Source organism: Myotis daubentonii, chromosome 17, assembly GCF_963259705.1.
Source record: "Myotis daubentonii chromosome 17, mMyoDau2.1, whole genome shotgun sequence".
NCBI lineage: Eukaryota > Metazoa > Chordata > Mammalia > Chiroptera > Vespertilionidae > Myotis > Myotis daubentonii.
The window spans coordinates 40,563,621-40,590,770 of NC_081856.1; the positions used below are offsets into that span (position 1 = coordinate 40,563,621).

At 40.0% G+C, this 27,150-nt stretch overlaps 1 protein-coding gene across 2 annotated transcripts; it reads right to left on the minus strand.

The window, feature by feature from the left end:
• Positions 1–26,283, minus strand: FZD6 (frizzled class receptor 6). 2 transcript variants are annotated; one of them, XM_059671999.1, is made up of 7 exons: positions 26,143–26,283; positions 24,952–25,283; positions 11,039–11,235; positions 8,356–9,373; positions 4,444–4,592; positions 2,831–3,256; positions 1–1,514 (listed from the first exon to the last, which is right to left on the minus strand). In XM_059671999.1, exons 2-7 carry the CDS (start codon positions 25,126–25,128, stop codon positions 1,346–1,348), a joined length of 2,136 nt encoding a protein of 711 aa, XP_059527982.1. In that variant the 5' UTR covers positions 25,129–25,283; positions 26,143–26,283; the 3' UTR covers positions 1–1,345. The 2 variants fall into 2 exon arrangements, with proteins under 2 accessions (XP_059527982.1, XP_059527983.1); XM_059672000.1 differs by lacking the exons at positions 1–1,514; positions 4,444–4,592 and having other exon boundaries at positions 3,103–3,256.
• Positions 26,284–27,150: the final 867 nt, after the last annotated feature.

The following is a 27,150-nucleotide window of genomic DNA, read 5'->3' on the forward strand; positions in this document are numbered from 1 at the left end:
TCTTATATAAAGAAAATTTTATTCCTGAAAAGATCACATAAACAAAGTTTTTGTATACAAAGTTAACAAATGTGGAAAAGTTAATATTTACAACATTTTCCATACAGTACATGATAATTTTCTTTGTATGCTTTAACAGAATGGTAAATAGAGGAAAAACCAAAAGCAACAGAAAATCTGTTTGAGGAATAATACTTAATTAGGAACAAAATTAAGAATATTCTTTAGTATTTTAAAGTATATTATATGAAATTTAATTTATTTTATCAGGACTACATTTTTTCCATTAGATTGGCACTAATATTGCTAACACACTTTTTCATGTTCAGCAAAATCCCATTTAGCTGCAGAAATGAATTCTACATAATATCTGAAAAAGATACTGCACAAATACAAACATTCTGTAGTATTCTAAATGTTAAAAGACAAAAGTTAAAACAAAAGTATAAGTAACTGTAGTGGTCATAATAACACAATCCTGGGTGGGCATGAAACATTAAAAAAAGAAAATCAATTGCACTTGGCTTAATTTATAGAAGAGTAACAGTCCATCTACTAATCCTGCAGGACATTTTATTTTTAAAATGCAGAAGGATCAGCAAGCAACGTAATATAAACAACATTAGACACTCTTTCAACGAGCACCTTATTTCAGTTGTGTAACAGAGCTGTAAAACTCCTAAAACAATGAGACATAAAATTCACATACTGAAGACGGTAAGGTACAGTAAGTGGATTTTTTAGTTGAATTCCCATTATGACACCTCTGGTGTGCCAACTCTTTATATACTACAAAAGAATACTATTTTTCAATTTTCTTAGCAGTTCAGTGTAAAAGCTACCAAAGTAGTGTGAAAATAAGATATCAGATAACATAATAAAATATTTGAGTAGATTTTTCAGGATATCTAAAAAAAGTTCAAATACATATAAACTTATTTTCAAATATATAAAAAAGATGTAAAGATAAGTTTTAAATACTTCAGCAAAGAAAAATCCTGATTTTATATCATAAAAGTAAAATAGCATTGTACACCTTAAAATACTTTTAACAAGAGCAGAATCTTCATAAATAAAAAAAGGAAGATTCCTCTAACTCCCCCCTCCCACACAATTTAAAAAATATTATTAACCTGCACATTTCTGTTTTCCAGATATATTGTTGTCATTAACCTCTATGAGAAATGAATCATATTATTCTCAGCATTTCTTGTTTCCAGTGTAACAGCAGGCAATGCAACTTTAAGTACAAAAGAAGACTATAACAGTGGTTCTTATATGACGGTGCCCTGGCCGCCTCCAGTGTAACACACTTACGCCTCTAAGTGGTGGGAGAACCTGGTTTTCAAGTATCTGAGTGACTGCCAGCGCCCTGCTCTTTTCTAACCCCGGAAGCCGAGTGACTGAGCAGTGATGTGGAGCCTTTCAGGCTGCTTGGCTCTGAAGGACAGGGAACCTGCAAGTTGTTGCTCTGCGCCAGGCCAGTTTCAGTAACATCAGTTTTTGGAGCCACCCTGGGTAAAGAACAGAAATTGACATACATACATTCCAAGCACAGATGTGATGCCAGATGTCCTTATAACTGCTACTCACTTTCATGAGTTTTACTTCCAGCCAGTGTCCACTTTATCATAGGATAATTTACTAAAACTGTACGTCTACTCTAACACCTCAAAACACAAATACTTTATTTTCAAATAATTTTTGCTAACTTTGGAAACTGTCAAGCACCACCCATGCATGGGCTGAGCATGGTGTCTCCTGGGGAATACAATTAATAAGACGGGCTTCCTGCCCTCAGATTAGCAAACATTTTATTGATTTTCCACCATGGGTCAGACTATGTAAGCAGTTGGGAATACAACGGTAAGACCTCAGCTCTGCCTTTTAAGGAGCTTACAAATCTAGTGGAGGATGAAAGCATGTATCTAATTACAATCCAGGGATGCAAAAGCTGTTACAGCAACACAGAGAAGGTGCATTTGGCCTAGCTTGGAAGGGTGAGGTAAGACAACCTTGAGACCTTCAAGTAGTTGTCAGCATTCTGGCTAATTTCATGTATAGCTGTGTTTGGATCACCTATGACTATACGGAAAATTCCATTAAAGATAATGTCAATATCCTTTCATGCTCAGAAAATAAACACATCTCATAATCATCTTTGTCTCCCAGGGAGAGCGGTATAAAGCCCGCAAAACCATTTGGTCTGGCCCTGCCAAGGCTTTAGGGGTGAGTTAATTAAGTGTCTGACCAAGTATAGCAGGCTAATTTTTAAGTGGATAATGTTGTATGGCCCCCTAATGATGTTATAAATATCCAAAGGCCCTTGGCAGAAAAAAGGTTCCCCACCCCTGGCGACTCTAAACTGGCAAATACCTTTTAGACACTACCATAAAGCAGTACTAATGAAAACTTAGCCTGAAGACGGTATGACGGAGTACGTGGAAGTTACACTCACCTCTTCCCAAGACCAAACTGGAATTTCAACTAAAATATAGATCAACCTTAATAAAACTTAGCCTATATTTCTGATAAATCATAACATTTACCTAAATATACATGCAACTCTTAAGAATTACCAGAGACATGAACGTGACTGTTCTACTTGAACAACATCCATGAAGGCCCTTCTCCAAGCTAAGACTTAGCCTATAAAATAGAATATTCATAGGCTGAACTACAACTTCTGAAATCCAAACTTCCTTGGATTAGAGCATAAACATGTCACCTCGTAGAATGCTTTCTTTCCAAACATGTTACCCTTTAATAAAAAATGTATAATGCAGTATTCAAAATAGTCATGACTTAAGATAACAAAAGCAAAGCTCACCTTCCTTCACTCTGTGCACTTTCAGAGACACTGCTCTTGTCGTTCCCGTTGCCTGCCCGGCCTTTCCTGCCAGCCTGTTCCCCAGAGAGTTTGGAGCTGGATACTGCTGGGGAGGCAGGTGCCCCACAGTCCTGTTCTCTTGGTTTGGGGGTGTTCACTCCGTCTTCTCTCACTTCCCTCACTGATGTTTCTGGAGAGGTTTGAATTTCTGTTAAAGTTTCTTGTCCTAAGTAATCGTGGTTAGCGATGGCTACTGCAGAAGTGCCATGATTTGCTGAAGTTCCTGTGCTGGTTCCCATGGATTTGGAGATGACCTTCAGCTTATGTGAACTTGGTTTGTAGTGCTTTTTGTGTTTAACTTTAGAATTGTGCTTTAAGAAAAACTCACATGACTCCTGCAGTACTCTTCGACTTTCACTGATCGGACTGTAAGAAAAGAGAGGATTTACTTAAAAATGGTAAGCGTTACTGTAGAAGCCATAAAGCGTATCACATAGCTGTGCTAAAAGTCCTTATTCAGTACAGTTAAAATTATATAAAATTTATATTACTTATAAAATATGGGATCATCACTACTATAAGATATAGTAGTAAGTGGATTGCCATGATGTGAAATCTTTTATGCGTACCCTGTTAGCTGCCTTTGTCAGTATACATAGGAGACTGGTAAGGAATTAAATAGGCAACACCAAAGAATGAGGGCAAGGAAACACAAACCAGCCTAAAGTAGAGGCCTGACTGTATGTGTATCATATGTAAGATATCAAGTGATAAAGTAAACCAGAAGAGAGAGGACACAGAATATGATTAGTGGTCTTTGCTTAAATTCAACTGTTTTCTTTCTAACATTAAAGTTAGCAAGTTATACTGAAGTTAGTGTGGGTATATGAATATGGAAAAGACATAATAATAGTGCAAAAAATTTAAAGTCCAGTTAAATGCAGTTCTTCAGATTTCAAAAACTTATTTGTGAAAGAGTCTACAGTTCTTAAATTTTTACCACAAAAAAGTTCATTAATTAAACCAACAGGGGATGGTTTAAAAAACTCTCTTGTACACTATTGATAATACATAGTATACAATGTACATAAATAACTGAAGTGAACTATTCACTCAGAAATGTAAATCTACTACATTGTTATAGAATATTCCTTAAGTTTGAATTTTTACCATCTTAGGCAAGGTAAATAAGTGAAATTTTAAGTCAACACTATGTGTAATAAAATTTAAAGGTAAATAATAACCATAATACATCACATCCGAATCATACTTTATAGATTTCCTTACATATACTTGATCCCATTTAATATTTTACCATTGATAAAAAAGGATAAAATTATTAAAATAATGAATCCAATGAAAGTAGTAATAATATATTATAAGTCATGAAAAGAAAATGCACATTTTATAAATCTTTCATTCATATTTCAACAGAATAGCACATGCCAGCCTATTATAATGAATGCCAGAGGAAAGCATCTCTCTCCATGAAGATTTCCATACTTGAAACAACTGATATAATAAAGTTCCAGTGCAATGATGATTTAAACAGTTCCTTGGTATTTGAGCTATTTATTTTTAAGATAGTGTCAGATAATTCAATAGGTTCTTACTCTCTCTTGCGATTACGTTTAAAAAACCCAGCCCATTCTGTGCATGTCTTTTTGCTTCCAACCCAGAAGACGGCAGAGATGCCAACAATTAATGTCATCAGGTATTTTATCATAAATAAAGCCAATTCTGGTCGAGTTTCTGCTTTTGCCTGTAAAAAAATGGTGAATAATAAAAATTTCAGTGATACATTTTAAGTGAAGTCTATACAGTCAATGTAAAACGAACAAAAAATATAAATCTTGTCTGATTTTTATACTATTTTATAAATAATTTACATAATAAAGTGTTTTAAGTGTAATATATTCTTTACCTAAGTTCTGAACAAATAACCATATATATACACACACATATATATATATGTCAAAATATATAGCTAGAAAGGGAAAAATACTTAAATATATTTAGGAAAAACGTCCTTCCTAATCTTGGCTTGATTTCCTGAACTTTTTCCCCTTAGAAGTATAACTGCCAAATATCTGCCTCTAAATATTTACATTTTTCCTTCACTTTAATCTACCACAAAAACACACACATTTAAAGTCCTTATAACAACATATTATTTTAGAATCTTTACGCATTGTTGGTGTTTATGTTATAAAATCTTGATTTGTTAGAGCAAAATAAATATCATTAAAGTGAAAATTTCATAAAAATTAATCCATACTTTTTTCTAAGCATAAACTTTAATATTATTTTTTAGATGTTACACAAGTATCAAAATGTTACACATTCCATATTATATCTTGCTCTTTTCACTTACTAATATTTCTTGGAGCCCATTCTCTATCAGTAGAAATAGAGCTTCTCATTCATTTTTAAAGGCTGTTCTATTGCGTGAACATAATTTACTCAAGTATTCCTATTAATGGATACTTAGGTTATTTCAACCTATTGCCATTGCAAATCCTGTTGCAGTGACTATCTTTGTATGCAGGCAATCACTCACATCTGTGAGCAGATTCGTCAATAAATTCCCATAAGGGCACGATCAAAGAATATGTGCATTTTAAATGATAGATACTGTCAAACTGCTTTCCATAGAAGGTTGAACTGATTAAACAACAAAGTCTGAGAATGTGTATTTTGCCAGTTTCACCAACATAGTGGCTATAAAACCTTCAGATGTTTGCCATGTCATAAGTAGGCACATAATTTCATTATAATTTTGTTATTGTTAATCCTCACCCAAGGATTTTTTCCCCACTGATTTTTAGAGAGTAGAAAGGAGGGAAGGGGAGGGGAGGGGGGAGAGGAAGAGAGAGAGAGAAAGAGAGAGAGAGAGAGAGGGGAACATTGATTGATGTGAGAGAGACACATCGATTGGTTGTCTTTTGCATGTGCCCGAGCAGGCCAGAGATCGAACCTGTAACCTAGGTACAGGCCTTGACTGGGAATTGGACCAGCATCCCTTCAGTGCTTGGGCCGATGCTCTAACTACTGAGAAACACCGGCCAGAGTTTATTATAATTTTAATTTGCAACTCTCTTACATTTTGCACATGTCAGAGGATTAATTTTCTGTGAATCCTCTACATTTTTATACCAGATTGCTGGGTTTTTCTTATTGATTTAAAGAAACTCTTTATAAATCAAGGAAATTAGCCCTTCAACTGTGTTGTGATGTGTGAATAAATTTTCCCAGTTGATTTTCTGACTTTGATTATGGTGAGGGTTTTTGCCATACACAAAATTTTTTTTAATGTAGTCAAATTTAGCTATTATTTCTTTTAAAGTTCCTGAATTTTATATCATATTTAGTAAGTCTCCACTTTAAGTTTAGAATTTTTTCATTGTATCTTCTTGTACTTTATAGTTTCTTTCTTTACATGAAACATAATTTTTAAAAATCATAGATTTTAAACTTTTTTGGTAGTATTTAATAATTGTATTTTCCTCCTAATTTGCCAAAAATTCTGAGAATACAGAAAACATTTACTGTGTCAGGATAACTTTAAGACATAGCTCCCTTATTAAATATATAGTAAAAACAGCCTACTCATAACAGGCTGTGGACAGTATGTTTAAGGCAAGTAAAACTATTATTTCCACCCATCAGTATTTAAATAGGTTCCACTATGTTAAAATGTAATAACTTTCTAGGATATAAATTATTGTGTAAAACTAGAGGCCTGGTGCACAAAAATTTGTGCACTCGGGGGGGGGTGTCCCTCAGCCTGGCCTGTGCCCTCTCACAGTCTGGGACTCCTCGGTGGATGTCCACCTGCTGGCTTAGGCCCGCTCCCTGGGGTACCGGGCCTAAGCTGGCAGTCAGACATCCCTCTGGCAGCCCAGGAGCCCTCGGGGGATGTCCACTTGCCAGCAGAGACCAGGCCTAAGCTGCAATCAGACATCCTTAGCGCTGCTGAGGAGGCAGGAGAGGCTCCTGCCATCACTGCTGTGCTGGCAGCCGTCAGCCTGGCTTGTGGCTGAGCAGAGCTCCCCCTATGGGAGCGCACTGACCACCAGGGGGCAGCTCCTGCATTGAGCGTCTGCCCCCTGGTGGTCAGTGTGTGTCATAGTGACTAGTCATTCCCAGTTGTTCTGCTGTTAGGGTCAATTTGCATATTACCCTTTTATTATATGCCTGGTGCATGGGTGGGGGCTGGCTGGTTTGCCCTTAAGGGTGTCCCAGATCAGGGTGGGGGTCCCACTGGGGTGCCTGGCCAGCCTGGGTGAGGGGCTGAGGGCCGTTTTATGGTTGGCCACACCCCCTTCAGGGAGGGGGATCCTGCTGGGGTGCCTGGCCAGCCTGGGTGAGGGGCTGATGGCTGTTTGCAGGCTGGCCACAGTCCCTTCAGGATGGGGGTCGCCTGGGGTGCCGGGCCAGCCTGGGTGAGGGGCTGATGGCTGTTTGCAGGCTGGCCATGGCCCCCAGCCACCCAAGCTCCCAGTGGAGGCTGGCTGGAAGCAGGTACCTGGGATTTATTTATCTTCCATTATTGAAATTTTGTTGCCTTTAGTGGAGGCCACAGCTGGCCAGGACAGGCGGGAAGCTTGGCTTCCTCTATCGCCGGAGCAAGCAAGCCTCCTGCTTGCACCAGCTCTGTGGCTGCCAGCCGCCATCTTGGTTGGGTTAATTTGCATATAGTTGCTCTGATTGGCTGGTGGGCGTGGCTTGGGGGGTAGCAAAGTTTCTGTCAATTTGCATGTTTCTCTTTTATTAGATTAGATAATCAGCCCACACATTGCTTGATTTGATACACTATGATGGTAATACTCATAATCATTATAACATATATTACCAGGTATAAATATTCAAGAAAAATGTATAAAATCTATTTAAAACAAAATTTTTTCATTAAAAACCTCAACTAAAATGATTTAAATTTTTTCCTATTTTCAGAAATTTACTTCTTTAATCTTAACTCCACCTTTATACTAATAAACATCAGGAGCATATGAAACACATTTCATTTCAACTGTACTTCTGTCATTTCTTAACTGTACTGTCATTTCTTAACTGACAAATGGTTTAGGCAAAAATCAAGTTTTGTTTCTATAAGCAAATAGTCTGCAAAAAAGTATAAGATAACCCAATCAAATTAAATACACCCAAATAAAATTTCCCCCTATTAACTAAAGAATTTAAAACAACTCCCAATTCAGAAGTTACTTCTCTTTTTTTCCCCAAGACCTGTTGTTCTGTCTTTTCTTCATTTCTATTAATCTGCCTTCGCAACCCTATGTAATTTCTAAAAGAACAGCAAAAGAAGACAATTTATTGTCATAACAAACTGAAAAACCTTAAGACACTTATCCCAATTTCAACTGATGTAGAGGAAATCAATCCTATGTCTATTGGATTTCTCACCTGAAATTTTAATTTATGCTCATAATTAATTCAAGTATATTTCCAGGAAACATTTCTATGCTAAAATTAAATCATGAAACAATACAAATGATAGCTTTTACCTGATAAGGACATGGGATATGGTACTGACGACAATGGTCAGAGACCCAAGTTATCTCCCAGGTAATCCTGTTCACTTGCTCATAGACGTAACATCCAAGAAGTGTCACTAATGGCACGAGGTACAGGCCACTGAAGACTCCAATTCGAATCATAAATTTCTTTAGTTTTTCTTGGTTACGGCCATCATGCTGTATCACTTGTCGAACGTGATTTAAGGAAATGATCCCAGCTAAAAGAAGAGACAGCCCGACAAACACGCAAAGGCACAGTGGCAAGAGTACAAAGTAGCGAGAAGCATCCAGGTCATAAAGGCCAACAAAGCAAACTCCACTAATGTTGTCTCCCTCAACCTTATTCATTGCAAGAAGCATAACAGTCAGAAAACCTGGTGTTCCCCAGGCAACAGCATGAAACCACACTGCTTTTTGTTCAATGGCTTCACAACTCCATTTTCTTCCTGCAGCTAAGAACCAAGTAATGGTAAGAATCACCCACCACACAGTGCCGGCCATTGTGAAAAAATACAAAAACATAAACACAATGGTGCAAGCCTTATTTTGAGAGCCTAGAACTACCGTCTCACCAACTTCTAGCTTCTCATCTGCTTTATTGCAGGCTGTGCTATTGCCTAGCAAGAATCCAATAAAATACATAAGAGACACAATGCTGTAACAGACAGAGTAATATATAATTGGTCTCTCTGGGTATCTGAATCTTTTAACATCAATTAAAAAAGTAAGGAATGTGAACAGAGTTGCACACAGACAAAATATTGAAACTATTCCGATAAAGCTTTTTGCAAACTCTAGCTCTTCGCTTTTAAAATACATGTTGGGGCACGGAGGTGCACACTGGTCAATTCCTAGGAATTTATAGCCTTGTCCCCCAGAAGTCTTAAGATGCCTTGGACACCATATTCCAATGTCTCTTTGGACTTGTTCTGTTTTCTTCTGACGACCAAGAATCTCTGTGTGTGGATCAAGTGTTACAGGAAAAGTCTCATCACAATACTGTAATCTGTAAAAATTATAAAAATTAAATATATAATCAAAATTTTTATTGAGCCACTATTTTAATGCTATGCTTTCCAATTATAAAATAGTTCCTTATGCATTCATAATTGATGGGAAGCCACACAAACCTATAGGATTACAGGTTAGTTGGGCAGAAAGTTTTGAAATTGACTAAAAATTTGTGGTTGTTAATGAGGTCCTAACAAACTAACATATATTAAATACAAGGCAAATGAACATACAAATTCCCTTACTTGGAAAACAATCAATTAATAATTTAAAAATAATGTCTGCTCTCAAGACTAAATATTTAAGAAAAAATTATCTTGCTTGGTACTCTCCAGGAAAAAATAAAAAGTATAGGCTTGTCTGTTTATATGCATATAAAATATAAGTCTTGGAAAAATAAATTTTTATTATCTAACGCCCACAAGCAAAGTAGATAAACCACCTAAGTAAGGTGATGGCTGAAACAAGATCCTTTTCTGGACTGGTGTTAAAGTTCAAGTGACCTTTAAGTTATTAAAGAAGGGCGAGATGATCCCCAAGAGTCAGGCTGAGGACCAGCTTCACTCACGTTGTCATTTTTTTTTTGGTTTGGCTGTTTGCCTCCCTTGTACAGGCATACCTGAGTGACACACAGGAGTATTTGTGTGTCACAATCAGTATTTTCGTACATGATTCCTTGTTGGTGTAAACATCTCTGTGAAAGGAGATTTCCTAGATGTAGGGTATGAGCATCTTCAACTTTACTATATACAGTTGACCCTTAACAATATGGGTTTGAACTGCATGGGTCAACTTATATGCAGGGTGGTTTTTTTTCTCAATAAATAGTTTAAGTGTATTTTCTCTTCCTTATGATTTTCTTAACACCTTTTGTCTAGCTTGCTTTATTTTAAGAATACAGTATATAATACATATAACATACAAAACATCTGTTACCTGTTTATGTTATTGGTAAGACTTCTGGTCAACAGTAGGCTATTAGTAGTTAAGTTTTTGGGGAGTCAAAAGTTATACACGGATTTTCGACTATATGGGAGGTCAGCAACCCTAACCCCTGAGTTGTTCAAGGGCAACTGTATTACTCAATTGTTCTTAAAAATAATTATGAATTTAGCAGAAAGTTCCATAAAGTTTCTTCAGTTGACAGATAAACAGAAAGGTAGCTAGCTTCCTTCCCAGATTTATTATATGAGTTCTCATTGTATCGGTACAATATTTCAAATTACAAGCTACCATTGTCCAGAGAAAAGGGAACAAAAATAATTAATAAAGACTAATGTGCAAAAAGGTCAGTGACTTGATAATGAGGTTCATTTCCCCCAGGTAAGGTAAAAGGCACTATTACATGTTCTCAAAGAACTATGTACCTCACCTTTGTTATATCTAAGCGTAGTTATAAATTTGCATTTCTTGTATAATTATTTGATTACTCTCCATTCCTTCTACCCCATGGTAAGTTCCCTGAGAATAAGAACCAAGTCTGTTTTTTTCTCACCACTGTGTCCATGACACTTATCACCACAGTGCCTGGTATATGTTAAGGTGTAATAAATATTTGTTGAATCAAATAACAAAAGCCTGTCACTAACATTCTGGAAAGCTAACACCAATATTAAAATATCATTATCATTAGTTGTTTTTGGTTGAAAACATAATTTACCTGTCACATTTAAGTTCCTCAGGCCACTGGATCCCAAAAGTGTCAATTAAGTTTTTGCAATCAGAATATACTTTTTCACAAAATTTACGACAAGGTGGATCCACATGAATTTGGTCTGTGCAGGTTGGTACAAAAGCTTTGCAAAGGAAAGTTTCAACATTTGGTGAACAGTTCAGATTTGCAAGAGGAAGAAAGTGCTATTAAGAAAAACAGCAAGATAAGGTTAGAAAATTTTATAATAACAAATGGAGAAATGAGTTCATTTATTGTTTAAAGTATATACATTTTCAGTTATACTCCCAAAGAATATTTAAATATCACTCTCAATACAATACAATCAAGTTTTGAGATCATTTTATTTAGTCTGTTAGACTTAGGAACCTTCAGACACATTGTAATATATTTTATTCAATTAATACATTTTTAAGAAGATGTGCTAAATCAAAGCAAATCTAAAGAATGAATTGTTAGGTGAAATAAATTATACAAACATTCCATTTATAAGTATATGCGGAAATACCCTAACACTGACTGAGTATTCTGGAGAATAAAGCAATTTGGGGACAGAGGGAACAGCATGAAAAAGATGTGAGGATCACGAGAACACGGTACATTCAGGGCGAGAAGTTCAGGGTGACAGTAATAGAAGGTCAAAGAGGTGGAATCAGGGCAGACTAAAGAGAGCGATGAGACTGGAGAAGTATGCTGGACCTATCACAGGGAGCACGGATGGCACGCTAAGTTGTTTGGATTTTAAAATAAAGGAATGAAATATTATTGGAGAATTTTAAGCGGAAAGTAACTCTGGAGTCTCACAGCTGAGTGTGAATCCTAGGTCCCCACTTACTGGCTGTGCATCTTTGGCAAGTTACTTAACTTCTGTGTTTTAGTTTCTTCATTTGTAAAATGGCAATAATAATAGTAACTGTCTCATAAGATTGTTGTGACTACTACATTAATAAACATAAGCATTCAACAAATGTGAGTTATTGTGATGATTACGCTTTAGGGCATAGGGATGGGTCCTGGATAAACATGGTATATTGACCATATGTGTTTATCTTTCTTCCCTTGTTCCCTCAGTAAAATGACAATAAAGAAAATAAAGATACTAATTCATTAAGTGAACAGGAGATGCTACATTAATGTATTTGAGTTTTCCAAAGAAAAGAAACATCTAAAAAGAAAGTCCCAAAACTTTGAGTGACAGAAAGCTATTAGAAGAGTGTGAGGTGACTTAATCAGACATGGGAGTGGATTACAAAGTACGAGTGGAGGGACTCACATGAGAATGAACTGATTTTGCCCTTAAGAAACAGAGGGTCTCAGTTCTTCCAGGCACAAAGGTAAAAACTGAGGGCTGTTTACAAATCAGTTTCTCTCTCTGTTATGCCCCCACGCCCAACCCAACAGGCAGATGCCCACTAAAATCTATCGGGGTTGTTTCCAGGAGAAATGGAGCTACAGATGTTCTTAGACTTGAGCTACTTGGCACAGATCTGGGCAGAGATACAGCACAGGTGAAAAGAGGTTGGACTGACCAAAAGACTAGGGAAACATGAAGCCCTCATCCTTTTCCTTTCCTGTTTCCAAAAGGTTGGCAGACAGGCAAATACCACCATCCCTGATCTTTAAAAAACACTCAACAGCCTTGGACAAGAGGAAAAACCTCTAGATAGAGACCATGGAAAAGCTTGACCTCACCTTACTATTGAAGCCCACCAGCAGGAGCCCCATTATTGCACATGGAGATTTCAATGCACACACTTTAAACGGGCAGCCAAGAATCACCAGGCATTTGAGTGAAACCTTATGAGAGACAGAGACCACAACAAGCAAGGAGACAAAGGGAAATGTGGAGGGAACAGATTATGCGGGGGACAGAAGAAAACAAAACAAAATAAATCACAAAATAAACAAAAATGTTAATGTTAGATGAGAAGCTATTGCATTCATTAAAAAGAAGAGGATGCTATGGAAAATTAAAATAATAAGATGGCTGAAATAAAGAACTCTATGGAAGGATTAGAAGATAAAGCGGAGGAAAGAGATGGACAATTATCAACAATGCTTTTGAGATTCTACCATCCAATAATAACTAAAATAGGCCTGTTGATTATAGTTTTAATGCTCCGAGAAATAAGTTATAGGCTCCTTTAAGGGAATGGTGAGTCCCTGGAAGAAATCTGTGGTAGTTAACTATTAGTACCAGCAGGGACAAAGAAGAAGAGGGCAATTAAGAAGACCACTAATACCTCCACCTGAAAAATAGCCAGAGCCAAACTATGATAGACAATGGGAACCAAAGCAAGTGGAGCATTTTATGTAACCCTTGCCTGGAAATGATGCCAGCACTGTCGTTCTGTCTTTTGAGATAATTTTCTGTCTTTGAGTCTCTGAGCATCCATTAGTGACATGAGAGCAAGGAATCACTAGATGATCTCTAAGGACACTTTGTGGCTCAAAAAGTTTATGAAGAGGGTAACCAAGCATTGAGCAACAGGGCTGGACTTAAATTTCAAAACAACTGTAGGTACTACAAAGAAATGTTCTCCTTGGTAGGTAACTGCCTTGTACTGAGCTCTAGAGGGAACATCTATCACTTCTGCCTGCCCAGCAGTCCTGTTTTTGGGAATTCCAAAGTAGGTGAGATGCTACAGAAGCTTAAGGAGGGATGATGTAGGGAGCAATCTGACAACAGAACCAGCTTGGCCATTTGGATGATCCAGGTATTGTGATATTTTGGGAGAGGGTTGTACAAAAGAACAGATTATTTGAGGCAACTGCAGTGGGGAGGCAATAATGCCCACAGTGTCAAAATAAGTGTTGAGGGACAATGGCACTGACATTGGGACAGACTGGTCCTGGGACATGATCCTAGCGGTGTCCTCGTTCCCTTTGCTCCTCCCTATATTCTGAACCTGGTTCTTCAGCCTCCCCATTGATTTGACAAGCTACCCAACATTCGTTCATTTTCTGCTTACATTAGTCAAAGTTGGTTTCTATTGTTTGCAACCAAGACAGACTGGCACAGCAATTATATATGTGATCTCAGTAAGAGGCATGGAACTGGTTTTCTAGACTTAAACTGAGACTAAAAGCAGTGAATATTCTGTCAGTATTTAGAGATGGAAATCTGACAGCCCATGGAATATACTAGAAAAACCTGATTGAGTTATCCTTGTAATCCTACAGATCCCAACAACGTCTAAGAATGCTGTGCCCAGGGAAGGCAAGGCTGAGTGAAGAGCATGAACTTTCAAGGACTACGGCCTGAGGTGAGTGCGCTAGTGGCACTGCTTGGCTGAGGAAGAGAGTGACAAACTGGCAATCCGAAGCCTTGGCTGGAGGTGTGGAGTAAAACACAAGGATTAAAAGGACTTAATGCTTAAGAAGTTGAATACCAAATGGAGTTTAATCCTGCAGGTTGCAAATTGTATCAGTTAAATGTATTTCCTTTTCACATAAATCTAGTGGTACTGTGATAAGGAAACGGTGGGGCCCTGAGACCTGAAGCGGGGATACATGACAAGGTTCAGAATACTCACGGTGCTCTGAACCCAAAGCCATCACAGCAGACCCTAATCCCATGTCTGCTGAGGCATCTGAAAGATGGACTTTGCAAGAAAGACATAAACAGCCTCATACCCCATCTCCACCACGCTTCAATGTCTCAACTTGTAAGTACAGTACAGTTCTACCCCAGGTTGTCCTGGAAGGGTCAAATCAAGATGGAATCTGGAAAAAAGAATTATATATTCCTTACAAGACACTATTATTCATTTGTGTTGCTTCTGAACGTGATGGGTTCAGGAGGAAAGACCACAGTTTTAGAGGGGGCTAAGTTACACTGCTAAGGGTATGTTAATTCTAGATCCAATGTGCCAGCTTCAGAAACAGAGTTTTTTGGACGTTAGATGATAAATAGGCTTTTGACGGGGGCTCGTTGGGACCCCAAAACCAACCCACTGTAATTTCCTAAGTCCATGGATGTATACTTCAAATACTGTGTTTAGCAACAGCACAATTGCTATCTGGATAAATATTATCATGGTAGAAGGGGCCAAGTGAGAACCATTAGAGGAGTCCTGCTAACATGACAGAAAATCAAGAGCAATACTGCAGTCCAGGGGACTTTCGCGGATTGGTGACACTATCAAAAATATATTCCGGGGCAGTAATTCTTAGCACCTGCCCGTTTAAATTCTCTAGTACAATTGGATACGTTATTAATAAATGGTCGTAAGCCACCTTAATCAAATGGCTAAAGTGCTTTTCCAGATTGGTGTCTTTACTGTAGCAAATCAGTACAATCCTGGCACCTCATATGCAGCTCTAAACTGACCAATGCTATTTTCTCCAAAAGCGATTTGCTTTCATCCAGGAGGGACAGCAGCACAATTTGCCAAGTGGCCTTAGGGCAGAGGCTCAAACAGTGAACCACCACCACCAGCAGCAGCAGCAGCAGCAGCAGCAGCATACCCGGAGAACTTGTTAGAAATGCAAATGCTCCATCCCACCCAGATGCAGGAATTCTGGGGGTGGGGTCAGGGATCTGTTTTAACAAATCCTTAGGATGATTCTGATGCGCATCAAATCTTGAGAAGCAATGCCTTAGAGCAGCGGTTCTCAACCTGTGGATTGCAACCCCTTTAGGGGTCGAACGACCCTTTCACAGGGGTCACCTAAGACCATCGGAAAACACATACGTAATTACATATTGTTTTTGTGATTAATCACTATGCTTTAATTATGTTCAATTTGTAACAATGAAAATACATCCTGCATATCAGATATTTACATTACGATTCATAACAGTAGCAAAATTACAGTTATGAAGTAGCAACAAAAATAATTTTATGGCCCTAACCAGTTTGGCTCAGTGGATGGAGCGTCGGCCTGCGAACTGAAAGGTCCCAGGTTCGATTCCAGTCAAGGGCATGCACCTTGGTTGCGGGCACATCCCCAGTGGGAGGTGTGCAGGAAGCAGCTGATCGATGTTTCTCTCTCATCGATGTTTCTAACTCTCTATCCCTCTCCCTTCCTCTCTGTGAAAAATCAATAAAATATATTTTTTAAAAAAAAGAAAAAAAGAAAATAATTTTATGGTTGGGGGTCACCACAACATGAGGAACCGTATTAAAGGGTTGCAGCATTAGGAACGTTGAGAACCACTGCCTTAGAGGAACATCAGCTCTCCTGCTCTGTGCCTCAGTTTCATTGTCAGAGGCTCTAACCATATCACTGTTTGAAAGGACATTATACTGGCCCATTATACAGTCAAACCTCAATTCTTAACCATCTCCCATCTTGAATAATTCGGTTCTCAACCAAGTTGTTCACTGAAAAAATGTCTCGGCTGACAAACAACACTCCAGTTCTCCACCCGACAAGTCTCTCATGCTGGTACTTATATGATCAATCCCGCATCTCTCAGGTGAGTATGAATCATTTACCGCTAAACCTCACGTTGTTTTTTTGCTGCTTATTATTTTTTTAAAATATATTTTATTGATTTTTTACAGAGAGGAAGGGAGAGGGATAGAGAGTTAGAAACATCGATGAGAGAGAAACATTGATCAGCTGCCTCCTGCACGCCCCCCACTGGGGATGTGCCCGCAACCAAGGTACATGCCCTTGACCAGAATCGAACCCGGGACCCTTCAGTCTGCAGGCCAATGCTTTATCCACTGAGCTAAACCGGTTCGGGCTTTGCTGCTTATTATTACTAAATACACACAGTAAGTCCCTGTGGGTCCTACAAAGGTTAGTGATAGCAGCAAAGTTAAAAGAAAAGTTGTGAGGACAACAATAAAACTTAAAAAAGAAATAGTTGCAAAGTATGACAGAGCTGTTCATGTGTCTGATCTGGCTACCAAGTACAACAAAATTGACAATCAGTACAATTTTAAAACATAAAGAGGTCATCAAGAGTGTTGATGTTGCTAAAGGTGTGAAACAATAACATAAGCAATTGAGAAAGGTTAAAGCAGGGAATCATTTGGGAGTCTGGAGCAGATTAACTCAATATTATTTCTAATGGGGAAAAATGATTCCGTTTTTAACATATCACTTCCTGAACAGCCTTTCGGAACAAATTAAGTTGAAGAACTGAGATTCCACTGTATTTAGGACATAGCGCTGATGAGGCCGTAGACATGTGCCAATGAGGAGATTAACCCACATAAATAAAAGGGACCTTCCACCTTGGTTTTGCTAATACTTCCTGGTACAGACTGGATACAACTATGGGACACTTAGACCAATTAACCCAAACTACCTCCCATGAGTGGCGTGTTACCTAACTCACCTACTCATGACATCAGGTGTACTCAGATAGCATTCCTTCTTCAAGTGGCCTGCTCGGAATTAAAGCAGTGCGAGCACATTCCTCATACTCTTAGAATGACTACCTCTGCCATGCTACCACCTTTTCCTGAAAACACACCAACCAGTTCCCCCATACTGTGATAACATGATAACGGAAGGAACCATAATATGGGCCTGGGGTTTGTGGCAATGTAAGATCCTGAAAGAAAATTTGGGTTAAAATTCTAATAGAGAGATCAAAAGAAGAAAGATATTTTGATGTTTTAAAAATATATAAAACTAAGCCTAAACAGAGTGGTTCTGCAGCAGTGTCTTGGCTGTGCCTTGCCTCCGTTAGTGCTAAAGGCACAAGATACATAAACATTCCCCACTTTTCTGAAGCATGAATGAGAACCTCACTGGTACATGGAAACAGCCACTTTACCAATGATCAAGGCCAACTGACTACCTGCATCTGGTTCTCACTTCAGGATTTATGCTTTCTACTCATGGTGACACACACAGTAACTCTCAAGAAATATTAAAAGCTTATTTCTTACTTTAAAATGGCACCAAAAAGAAAGATAATTTCTAGTGATGGAACTTAAAATAGAGAGAAAGTGACTGGGGAAAAAATAATTGATTTGCCTTAGCTAGACAACAGACTCATTAAGGATCTAAAGGGGTCCTTAAAGGTTTACACCTCATAGAACAAATACTGTTGAAGTGGTTACAAGGATAGTAAATCGTTTGAGAACATTAATGAGCTACTGTATAATAAAGTGGTAAAAACTCTGCCACTTATTTTCATGAATGTGACCAATCTCAGGCAAGTCAGCTTCTTTAACGAATGCAAAGCGGAGCCTGCGATACAAGAGGATAAGAAACAAAAATTTGCATTATTTCCATATTGGAAAGTTCCTATTTTTAAAATATTTCTTGGCAGAGAGCATTACAAATTTTTAATTATTTATCCAAAAGAGCTGTAATTTTCTTTGGAAATTAGACAAATATACACAGTAACTGGTTGGCATTACCAAAAAAAAAAATCTGTCCACTGAAGTGTCAATTTTTTTTATTTAAAACTTGTATCTAGCAAAACTAATCCTGGGGAAGCTACACAGTAGGTACACAATCAGTAAACAGTAATGAATGAATACATGAAAAATATACAAACGAGAATAAGAAGGCTTCATTATCTACATGCTACAACCTCAAGAAAAGGAAAGAGTCACAACACAACAGCCGCCCCACGGTCTGAAAGAAACACAACAGTAGCCACCACACACACAACTAACTTTTCAATACCTATTTCATTTTAAAGAATTCAATAGCTTACTTTCAGATTAGTTACCACTATTTTCAGAAAGCCTTTTCCGAAAAATAAATAGGTTAGTCACACTAAACATTTTCTTGCCTGTGTATAGGGATATAAAAGTAGAGAAGGAGGAAAGGAATCGGTCCACTAGACTCTTCTACAAGCAGAAAAATGAAAATGTTTAAAAACCACTGCCCAATGGAAATAGATTTTTTCGTAAGTCTGTGTACAGTTTTTCTCCCTTTATTTTTAACTAGAGGCCCGGTGCACAAAATTCATACCCTGGAGAGGGGGATGTCTCTCAGCCCGGCCTGAGCCCTCTCGCAGTCCGGGATGTTGAGCATCTGCCCCCTGGTGGTCACTGCATATCATAGCAACCAGTCGTTCCGCCATTACAGTCACTTAGGCTTTTATTACATAGACTAGAGGCCCGGTGCACAAAATCATGCGCGGGTAGGGTCCCTAGGTGTAGCCTGCAATCGGGGCCATCTTCTGCCATTCGCCAGTCCCCAGGCCTGCCCCACCGCCGACACCCATCCCGGTTCCCCGTGGTTCCCTGTTTGCCATCTGGAGATTGGAGCCTGAGGGCGGGGGGGGGGACCAAGAGGTCTGCCTTCCACCTGCTCACCAGTCCCTAGTCCTGCCCAGCCGCCGACACCCATCTCGGCTCCCTGTTGGCCATCCAGCAGTCGGAGCCTGTGGGCTGGGGGGAGGGACTGAGAGGTGGTCAATGCACCTCATGGCGACTGGTTGATTGGTCATTCTGATTGTGACGCCGTTATAGTCGCTGGCCTTTTATTATATAGGACTGAATAGAAACATTTTAGTAGTGCATATTAACAGGTGACAAGGAAAGGGGTTGTTTTTTGACCCCCTTTGGCTCACTTCCCTTTAGACTTTTCAAAAGTGGAATGACCACATGCTGTTCCAAACATAATACATGACTTTGCTTTTGCCTAGACCTCAATGAAGGCAATTCAAAAAGAAAAATAAATGTTCCTGTTTCCATTTTCCCTAGCTCAGCCTCAGCTCTCTTCGGGTGAAATCAGTCTCTCAAGGGACATCAACCTAACAATTTCAGAAACAATGCTCTAGATATGAAACAAAGAGGAACACAATGGAAAACCAGCAGCCATTTGTTTTCCACCTGGGAGAATTAGACTGTACAACATCCTTCTTACGAAGCCAAGTTACTATTCAGAATTATAAATTAACTCTTTGTAATACAAATGAATTCAGCTTCAGTAAACAAAACAAGGGGGAAAAAACAAAGTCCTTGATTTCAAGCAATCTCTGAAATAAAACTAAAAAAACAGGATATCCCAGTGAAAGCCTTTCGTTTCTGATAAATTTGACTTAAAATTTATGTGTAAAGTAAATAACACATAACTCAGGTAACATATTAACAAGAATGCATAATAATGTTTATTTATACATGCTATACATGTATAATCCTTATAGTACTTCAATCCTTATGGTACTTTATAGTACTTTTAAGTACTTTAAAACAGGGTTCAGCAAACCATAGACTGTGGACCAAAAAAAACTGTCTGTTTTTGTAAATAAAATTTTACTGAAATACATCTACACTCATTTGTTTACATATTGTCTATGGCTGCTTTCTACTACAGTTGCAGAGTTGAATAGCTGTGACAGAGACTGTAAGGCTTGCAGAGCCAAAATATTTTTTATTATTTGGGTCTTTACGGAAAGTTTGCATTTCCTGCTCCAAACCAGATCTCAAAATTTAACATCCATAAGAAACACCTGCACAGCTTGTTAAAATACAGTTTCTTGGCTCTATCTTCATAGGTCATGATTCAGTAGGTTGGGATGGGGTCCATGAGCTTGCATTTCTAACAAGTTCACAGGTTGCTGGTCTGTGAACTAAACTTTGAGAACCACTGTTCTAAACCATCTCAGATAATCACAGACTTGCAGTGACTGTAATGACTATAAGGTCTATAAAACGGGATAGCCATCACACAAAATGAAAACTGAGGCATAAAAGAGGAGTGAGCTAGATCTCTAGAATTATATGAAATTCCTGAAAGCTAAGAGAGCCCAACATCGGATATTTCTTCAGCCCCTCATCCTAATATTGATTCCTAGTGAACAATGGAAATGCAGCAGGAACCAGGAGGAACCAAAGGCAGTTGGGCTGGAGGTGTAAAACCCATCTATTCTTTAGAAAAGCCATAAAACACTTTAAAAGTCAAGATAAATGCAGTTAATAATTTAATAGTTGTCTGGACTACAAATAAGTATTAAAATGCAATGTTTGGGGGAAAAACATGACACATATAGTTTATAATACAATGGTCCAATCAAAAGATGAATTCCTTCACTCCATATAAATGCAAATGGTTAAAAATAAAATTTTTAAAATAAATTCTAACACCCATGTGTCAAGCTAACATGGGAAAGAATACAGAAGATGTCAATTCATATATTTTATGAGAACTAGGCTCAGGCTGAAAGTGGATGATACATAAATCACTTAAAAATATTAGAATGTGTTTTACTTAGACATTGCAGAAGATAAAGGTGGAAGGTAAAGATTTGGGGGGAAATTCTCTTTGCTGATTTATTAGAACAGGAAACACCACCTTTTTCTTTATTCAGGCTTCATTGAGCATCTACCATGCTCAGAGGCACTGTATTGGGCATTAGGGATAGAAATGAATAAATATCATCTCTACTCTCAACAAGCTTCAATCTAGTGAGAGAGCCATTTAAATAATTGCAACACAGCATGGTAAGTATGAGAACAGTCTTATATATGGGGTGGGGCAAAATTAGGTTTACAGTTGTGAATATGCAAAACAGAGTTTATTCTTGCATTATTATTTATTAATTATTGTATTATTTTCCCTATGAACAACTGTAACCTTACCTTCCCCAACCTGTATTAAACATGATTAGAGTGTGAAGAGTGAGCTGATTAAATAAGTTTGGGAGAAAGGTGAAAGAAGGCTTCACTAAGCACAGCTCTTGCTTTAATTCAGATCTGAGGAAACCGAGCAGGTGAAGAGAGGCAGTGGATACAGTACTATGTACAAAGGTACAGAAGTGAACGAGAATAATGTGGATGAGTTCTATAAATAGGATAGTTTGGCTGAAGTAGAGTATACAATGGAAGGGATAAGATGAGAGACAAGAAGAGCCACTCTAGAGTCAGGTCTTTATTTCTCCAGCTTCAGGGAAATAGTGAGGAATTTAACCCCAAAGTAGATGGTGTGAATTTACATTTTAGTAAAATCACTTTAGTACCACAGAGAGGAGTGACTGAAGGCTAAAGATTTTATTTTTGACCTAAAAATTCTAACTAGCCCTGATCGGTGTGACTCAGTTGATTGGGTGTCATCCCATACACCAAGAGGTGGTGGGTTCAGTTTCCAATCAGGCCATACGCCCAGATTGTGGGTTAGAGCCCTGATAGGGGCTCATGCAGGAGGCAACTGACTGGTGTCTCTCTTCCTCTCTCTAAAATCAATTTTTAAAAATTGGTTTACAGGTAAAAATTCTAGTAAGACTTTGTATTTAACACACAGATTGGGGGGGGGGGGGTAGAGCCAAAGGTTTAAAAAAATGCTTCCCAGTTTAATGTTTATCTAAATGAAATTTGCAAAGCAGCAGCAAAGAATAATTAACATATCATATTCTGAATCTTAGAAGATATTTTATTTTTTATCATGATCAAGGGTTAAAAAAAAGGTTAAAGATGCCATTATGGTCCATGTTGACAGAGAAGACAGTGTCATATAGTGCTCAGACCTTGAACACTATAACTTCTTTGGGATTCAGTTTCTTCACCTACACAATGAAGGATTCAGTTGTTCTTTTTTTTTTTTTTTTTTTTAAATATATTTTATTGATTTTTTACAGAGAGGAAAGGAGAGAGATAGTTAGAAACATCAATGAGAGAGAAACATCGATCAGCTGCCTCCTGCACATCTCCTACTGGGGATGTGCCCGCAACCGAGGTACATGCCCTTGACCGGAATCGAACCTGGGACCTTTCAGTCCGCAGGCCGACGCTCTATCTACTGAGCCAAACCGGTTTCGGCGGATTCAGTTGTTCTTAACCTGGCCTATAACCAGAAGTATATTTCAATATAATTGTTTCCCTTTGTAACCCTACTCATTTTATTTAAATGTTAAAACTTCTCTTATTCTAAGAGGAGATCAACAGCACAAAAGAGGTTAAGAAACTCTGCATGATATCTACAGTTAACTTACAACTTTCAAATTATAGAATTTTGGAAATTCAATACAGGAACTAGAAGAGAATGCCACTGGCTGAGGACAAATAAGGATGAGCAATAAGAAAGGTACAGTACCATGGACCGAAAAAATCATATATAGGGATTTAAAGTCAGACTCAGGTTGACAGTTTGCCTTCCCATTTCCCTTTCTTCTTTGTCGGCTTCAGTTAATGCTGTATGGTTTTCTTCTTTTATGTCCTAAACCTACTAAAGTATGATTTGTGTAATAAAATTTAATAGCAAAGACTATAAGGAAGCTTAGTGCACAAGGAAGATCATATAATGAAGATATCCTCAAATAAAGGAAGTAAGAACAAAACATGCCTTCTTGATAATGTCCAGACACAAAATTACCTGGAAAAGAAGCTAGGTAAGTAAAATAAACAAACAAACAACACTTTTCTATTTTTTACCGCAAAAATAATTGATTTTAAAAGGATGTGTTGAACAGAAGCTAATTCTTATTATCTTAGAATTACAGGTATTTATTATTATTAGCAGGATGCTTCTCTCCCTTAGGAATTCTAAAGGGTCTATATTTATATGGCTGATGGTTAGCATTCAAACTTAAAATGTATGTAGCTACTACACAGAAAGAGAACCAGGATTTTAAAAATTTTAAGAACTTTGTAAGACATGAGTTACAAAACATGTACTCTCCTCAGAGAAACTGTGAATGAATGACATAACTATTCCTTGAAGTTGTCTCCACTACACACTTTACTTTAATCAGATTAAGCCATCAAAATAGTTCTGATTAATCAATGAAAGTCTCACTGCATCATTTGCTCGGTGTTTAAAATCACAGCTCGCACTGGTGGAAAGACCACTGAAAGACTGCAATAGTAACCATCTGTAATGCCCGTGTAAAGCACATCGAGGCTGGTATTTAACAGCCCTCCTATTTTAGACCTGAGTCCACAATGAGGTAGTGCAACAACTATTCAACTAACCAACAATGGAAGACTTTTGAAGCTGTAAAATCAAGTTTGGTCAGTTTTTAAAGTAGTGTCTACTTTAAAATTATAGGGGTTTCAGCCCTTAGCAACAATGTAAGGGGAAAAGAAGCGCTTACCATCCGTGGAAAGTTTTTCTGGAGAAAAACTACAGGAACATTTGTCGTCTTTCCTTCATGAGACTTATCAACCTAACAGATCTGTACGGGAGGGTAGGTCCCTGTCTGTATAGGTACCTCCTGCTTCCCACACCTCCGCAGCAACCTGCATATCTCTAAGCCAAACGCAGGTAACTGAGGCACCTCAGGCGATCTTTAGTATCACTCTGCTCCGCCCCTGACATGTGGTTTCTTTTAAAAAGTGTCTTACAAAGAATATTTCAGTGCCTTAAAAAAGCCACTTTTTTTTTTTTTTAGCAAAACACTATCTACAGCCCCCAAATCTTCCAATTATCGATCTGCTTCAGAAAACGGTGCCACGTGAACATTACAACTACTTATGAAAATATATGTACTCTAAGCCCTGATACACCAAGGGTGCGGGTTCAATCACCAGTCAGGGCACGTCCAAGAATCAACCAATGAATGCATAAGTAAGTAGAACAACACATCGATCTCTCTCTCTCTCCCCCTTTCTCTCTCTCTCTAAAAATCATAAATTAAAAATAACAGAAAAGAAAATATGTAGTCCAGACAATATCGATTGCATATTCAATGAATTGGGAAAAATTCAGAATTCACATTATTAGCGGAACTACCATAACTGATTCGGAAAAGCAAAATATTTGCCGGGCGCAAAACATTTCTAAATCATTCATAACTCTACTCTACATCAAACGAACCCCATATTAAGCAAGTCCCCAAAACAGGGCCACGAATGTACACAAAACATACATCTGTAGCGTAATTTAATCTTCAAAAGGATTTCTTCCAACTATGACTTGTACACAACTGAAAGAATCCCTTATTGTCTTTAAAAAAAAAAAAAAAGAGTCACCGTCAGAGTTTATTCCAGGACAGAGCAAAAAACGACTTTCCTATAAAGGTACAAAGAACGACCCACCTCCATTTTCACAGCAGCAGTGCTCTGATCGTAATGGCCCATCAGATTGGGGAAAAACGTCATGTTGTAGGCCATCTTCGTGCACCTGGGCACCGTCACCGGCTCACAGGTGAAGAGGCTGTGCCCTCTCGCGAGGGGCAGGAGAACGCACAGCCACAGCAGCGCACACATTCCCATCCTCTTCAGATCCCCGCTTCCACCGCCTGGCCTGGGCTCATCGCTCTTCTCACGCTCCGATTTCCGTCCGGAGATAACGCGTTCAAATGCCTCACTGCATTATTTGACCACGTTGAAAGCAGCTCCTCTCCGGAAAATGAGTTCCGAGTCAATTACTACAAAAACAAAACAAACAAACAAAACGAGAGGGAGTATCAGGGACATCTGTCATACACTCAAATGCCGACGTCCAAGCGCAGGCAGAGCGAAGGGCTCTCCCCGAGGGCAGGAAGGCACCGACCACTGGGAAAAGCACGGAAAATTCCGTCCTTTACAGACACTCTCCCACCCGCGGAGGAAATCGCTTCTCCAGGGAACCGCGACCACACGCGGTCTGTGCTGCGGGGGGCGGGGGCGAGTGAGATGGAGAAGAAAGTAACGCGGGGCGCGGGATCCCTGGCAAAGGACGCACGGAACAACAATGAAGCCGAAGGGATTTCAATCCAAGGGCCCCGCTGGACAGCTGACTACGGGAGAACTGGGTCCCCGGACAATCTGGAAGCCCGAAGGGGGTTTCACCTTCTCCCAAGGCCCGTCTCGGGGCAGTGTTCCGGGAGCCGATCCCTTCCTGTCTGAGAAAGGGGAGACCTGCAGGACCCCCACCTACAGCCGGGGGAGCGGGGTTCCCCCCAACAGGGAAGCAGGCCGACCTGGCCCGGAGGGCGGCTCCGGGCGCTGACTCACCCACGGCCGCGCCCCCACCCGGACGCACGCCCGGCCCCGGCTCCCAGCGCGGGCGGGGTCCCCCGGCGCGCCCGGCACCTGCCCGGGCCTGCGGCGGCCACAGCGTCCGGCCCGCGGGGGCCCCGCACCCCCGCACCGCCTTTCAGGAGCGGCCCGGCTTCCGCGGAACTTCGGCCGGGGCGCCCCCACCGCGCGTCCCGCCGCCGCCGTCCCGCACCTGCGGCTCCGCGCGCCCCCGCCCGCCCCGCACCCTCGGGGCCGCCCGGCCGTCGGGAGCCCGCAGCGCCTCACCTCGGGCCACGCTCCCCGGCGGCTCTCCCTCCCGTCCCCGTGCAGCCCGCCGTCCAGCCGCGACCGGAGGCGGCCCGGGGTGTCGGCGGCGACTGCAGCCGCCCGGGAGCCGCACGGGGAGCGAGAGCTGAGCGATCCCGCGAGACTGCGCCGCCGGGGCCGCGGGCAGGTCCGGGCTCGCGGCGGCGGCGGGGTGCGGCTGGCCCTCCGCCCGCGCTCCGCCCAGGAGGCGCCTGCCGGGCCGGGCCGGGCCGGGCTCGGGGCGGGCCGGGCTGCGCGGGGGTGAACGGTGTCGGGGTGGCGTCGGGGAGCCCGGCGGCCGGTGGGGCTCAGGGGCAGGGACGTCCCCCCGCCTTGCGGTCTGTTATCCTGTCCAGAGGGGTTCTGCCCCAGGAGGATTTGTTGAGCCTTGGTGATCCCCCCAAATAAAGCCTCCTTTTAAAAGAATCCACTTCGTTTGGATTTCAGGAGCCAAGACTTTTTTTGTTAAATTTTTCAATTACAGTTGGCGGTCAATATTACTTTATATTAATTTCAGGTGTACAACGTGTGGGTAGACAGTCATATACTTTACAAGGTGGTCCCCCCACTATTGCCATTATCCACCTGGCATTGTGCACAGTTATTACAATAGGACTGACTGTATTCCCGGTGCTGTACTTTCCATCACAGTGACTTTTGTAATTACTAATTTGTACATCGTAATCCCTTCGCCTTTGTCACCCAGTCAGTCCCCCAGCCCTCCTCCCCTCTGGCAAACCAGCAGTTTGTTCTCTGCGTCTGTTTCTGTTTAGTGTGTTAGTTTATTTTGTTCTTTAGATCCCGCCTATAAATGAAATCATGTGGTAACAGACTTCGACTGACTTGTCACTTAGCCCGACACCCTTTAGGTCAGAGGTTCTCAACCTTCCTAATGCTGCGACCCTTTAATACAGTTCTCATGTTGTGGTGACCCCCCAACCATAAAATTATTTTCGTTGCTACTTCATCACTGTAATTTTGCTACTG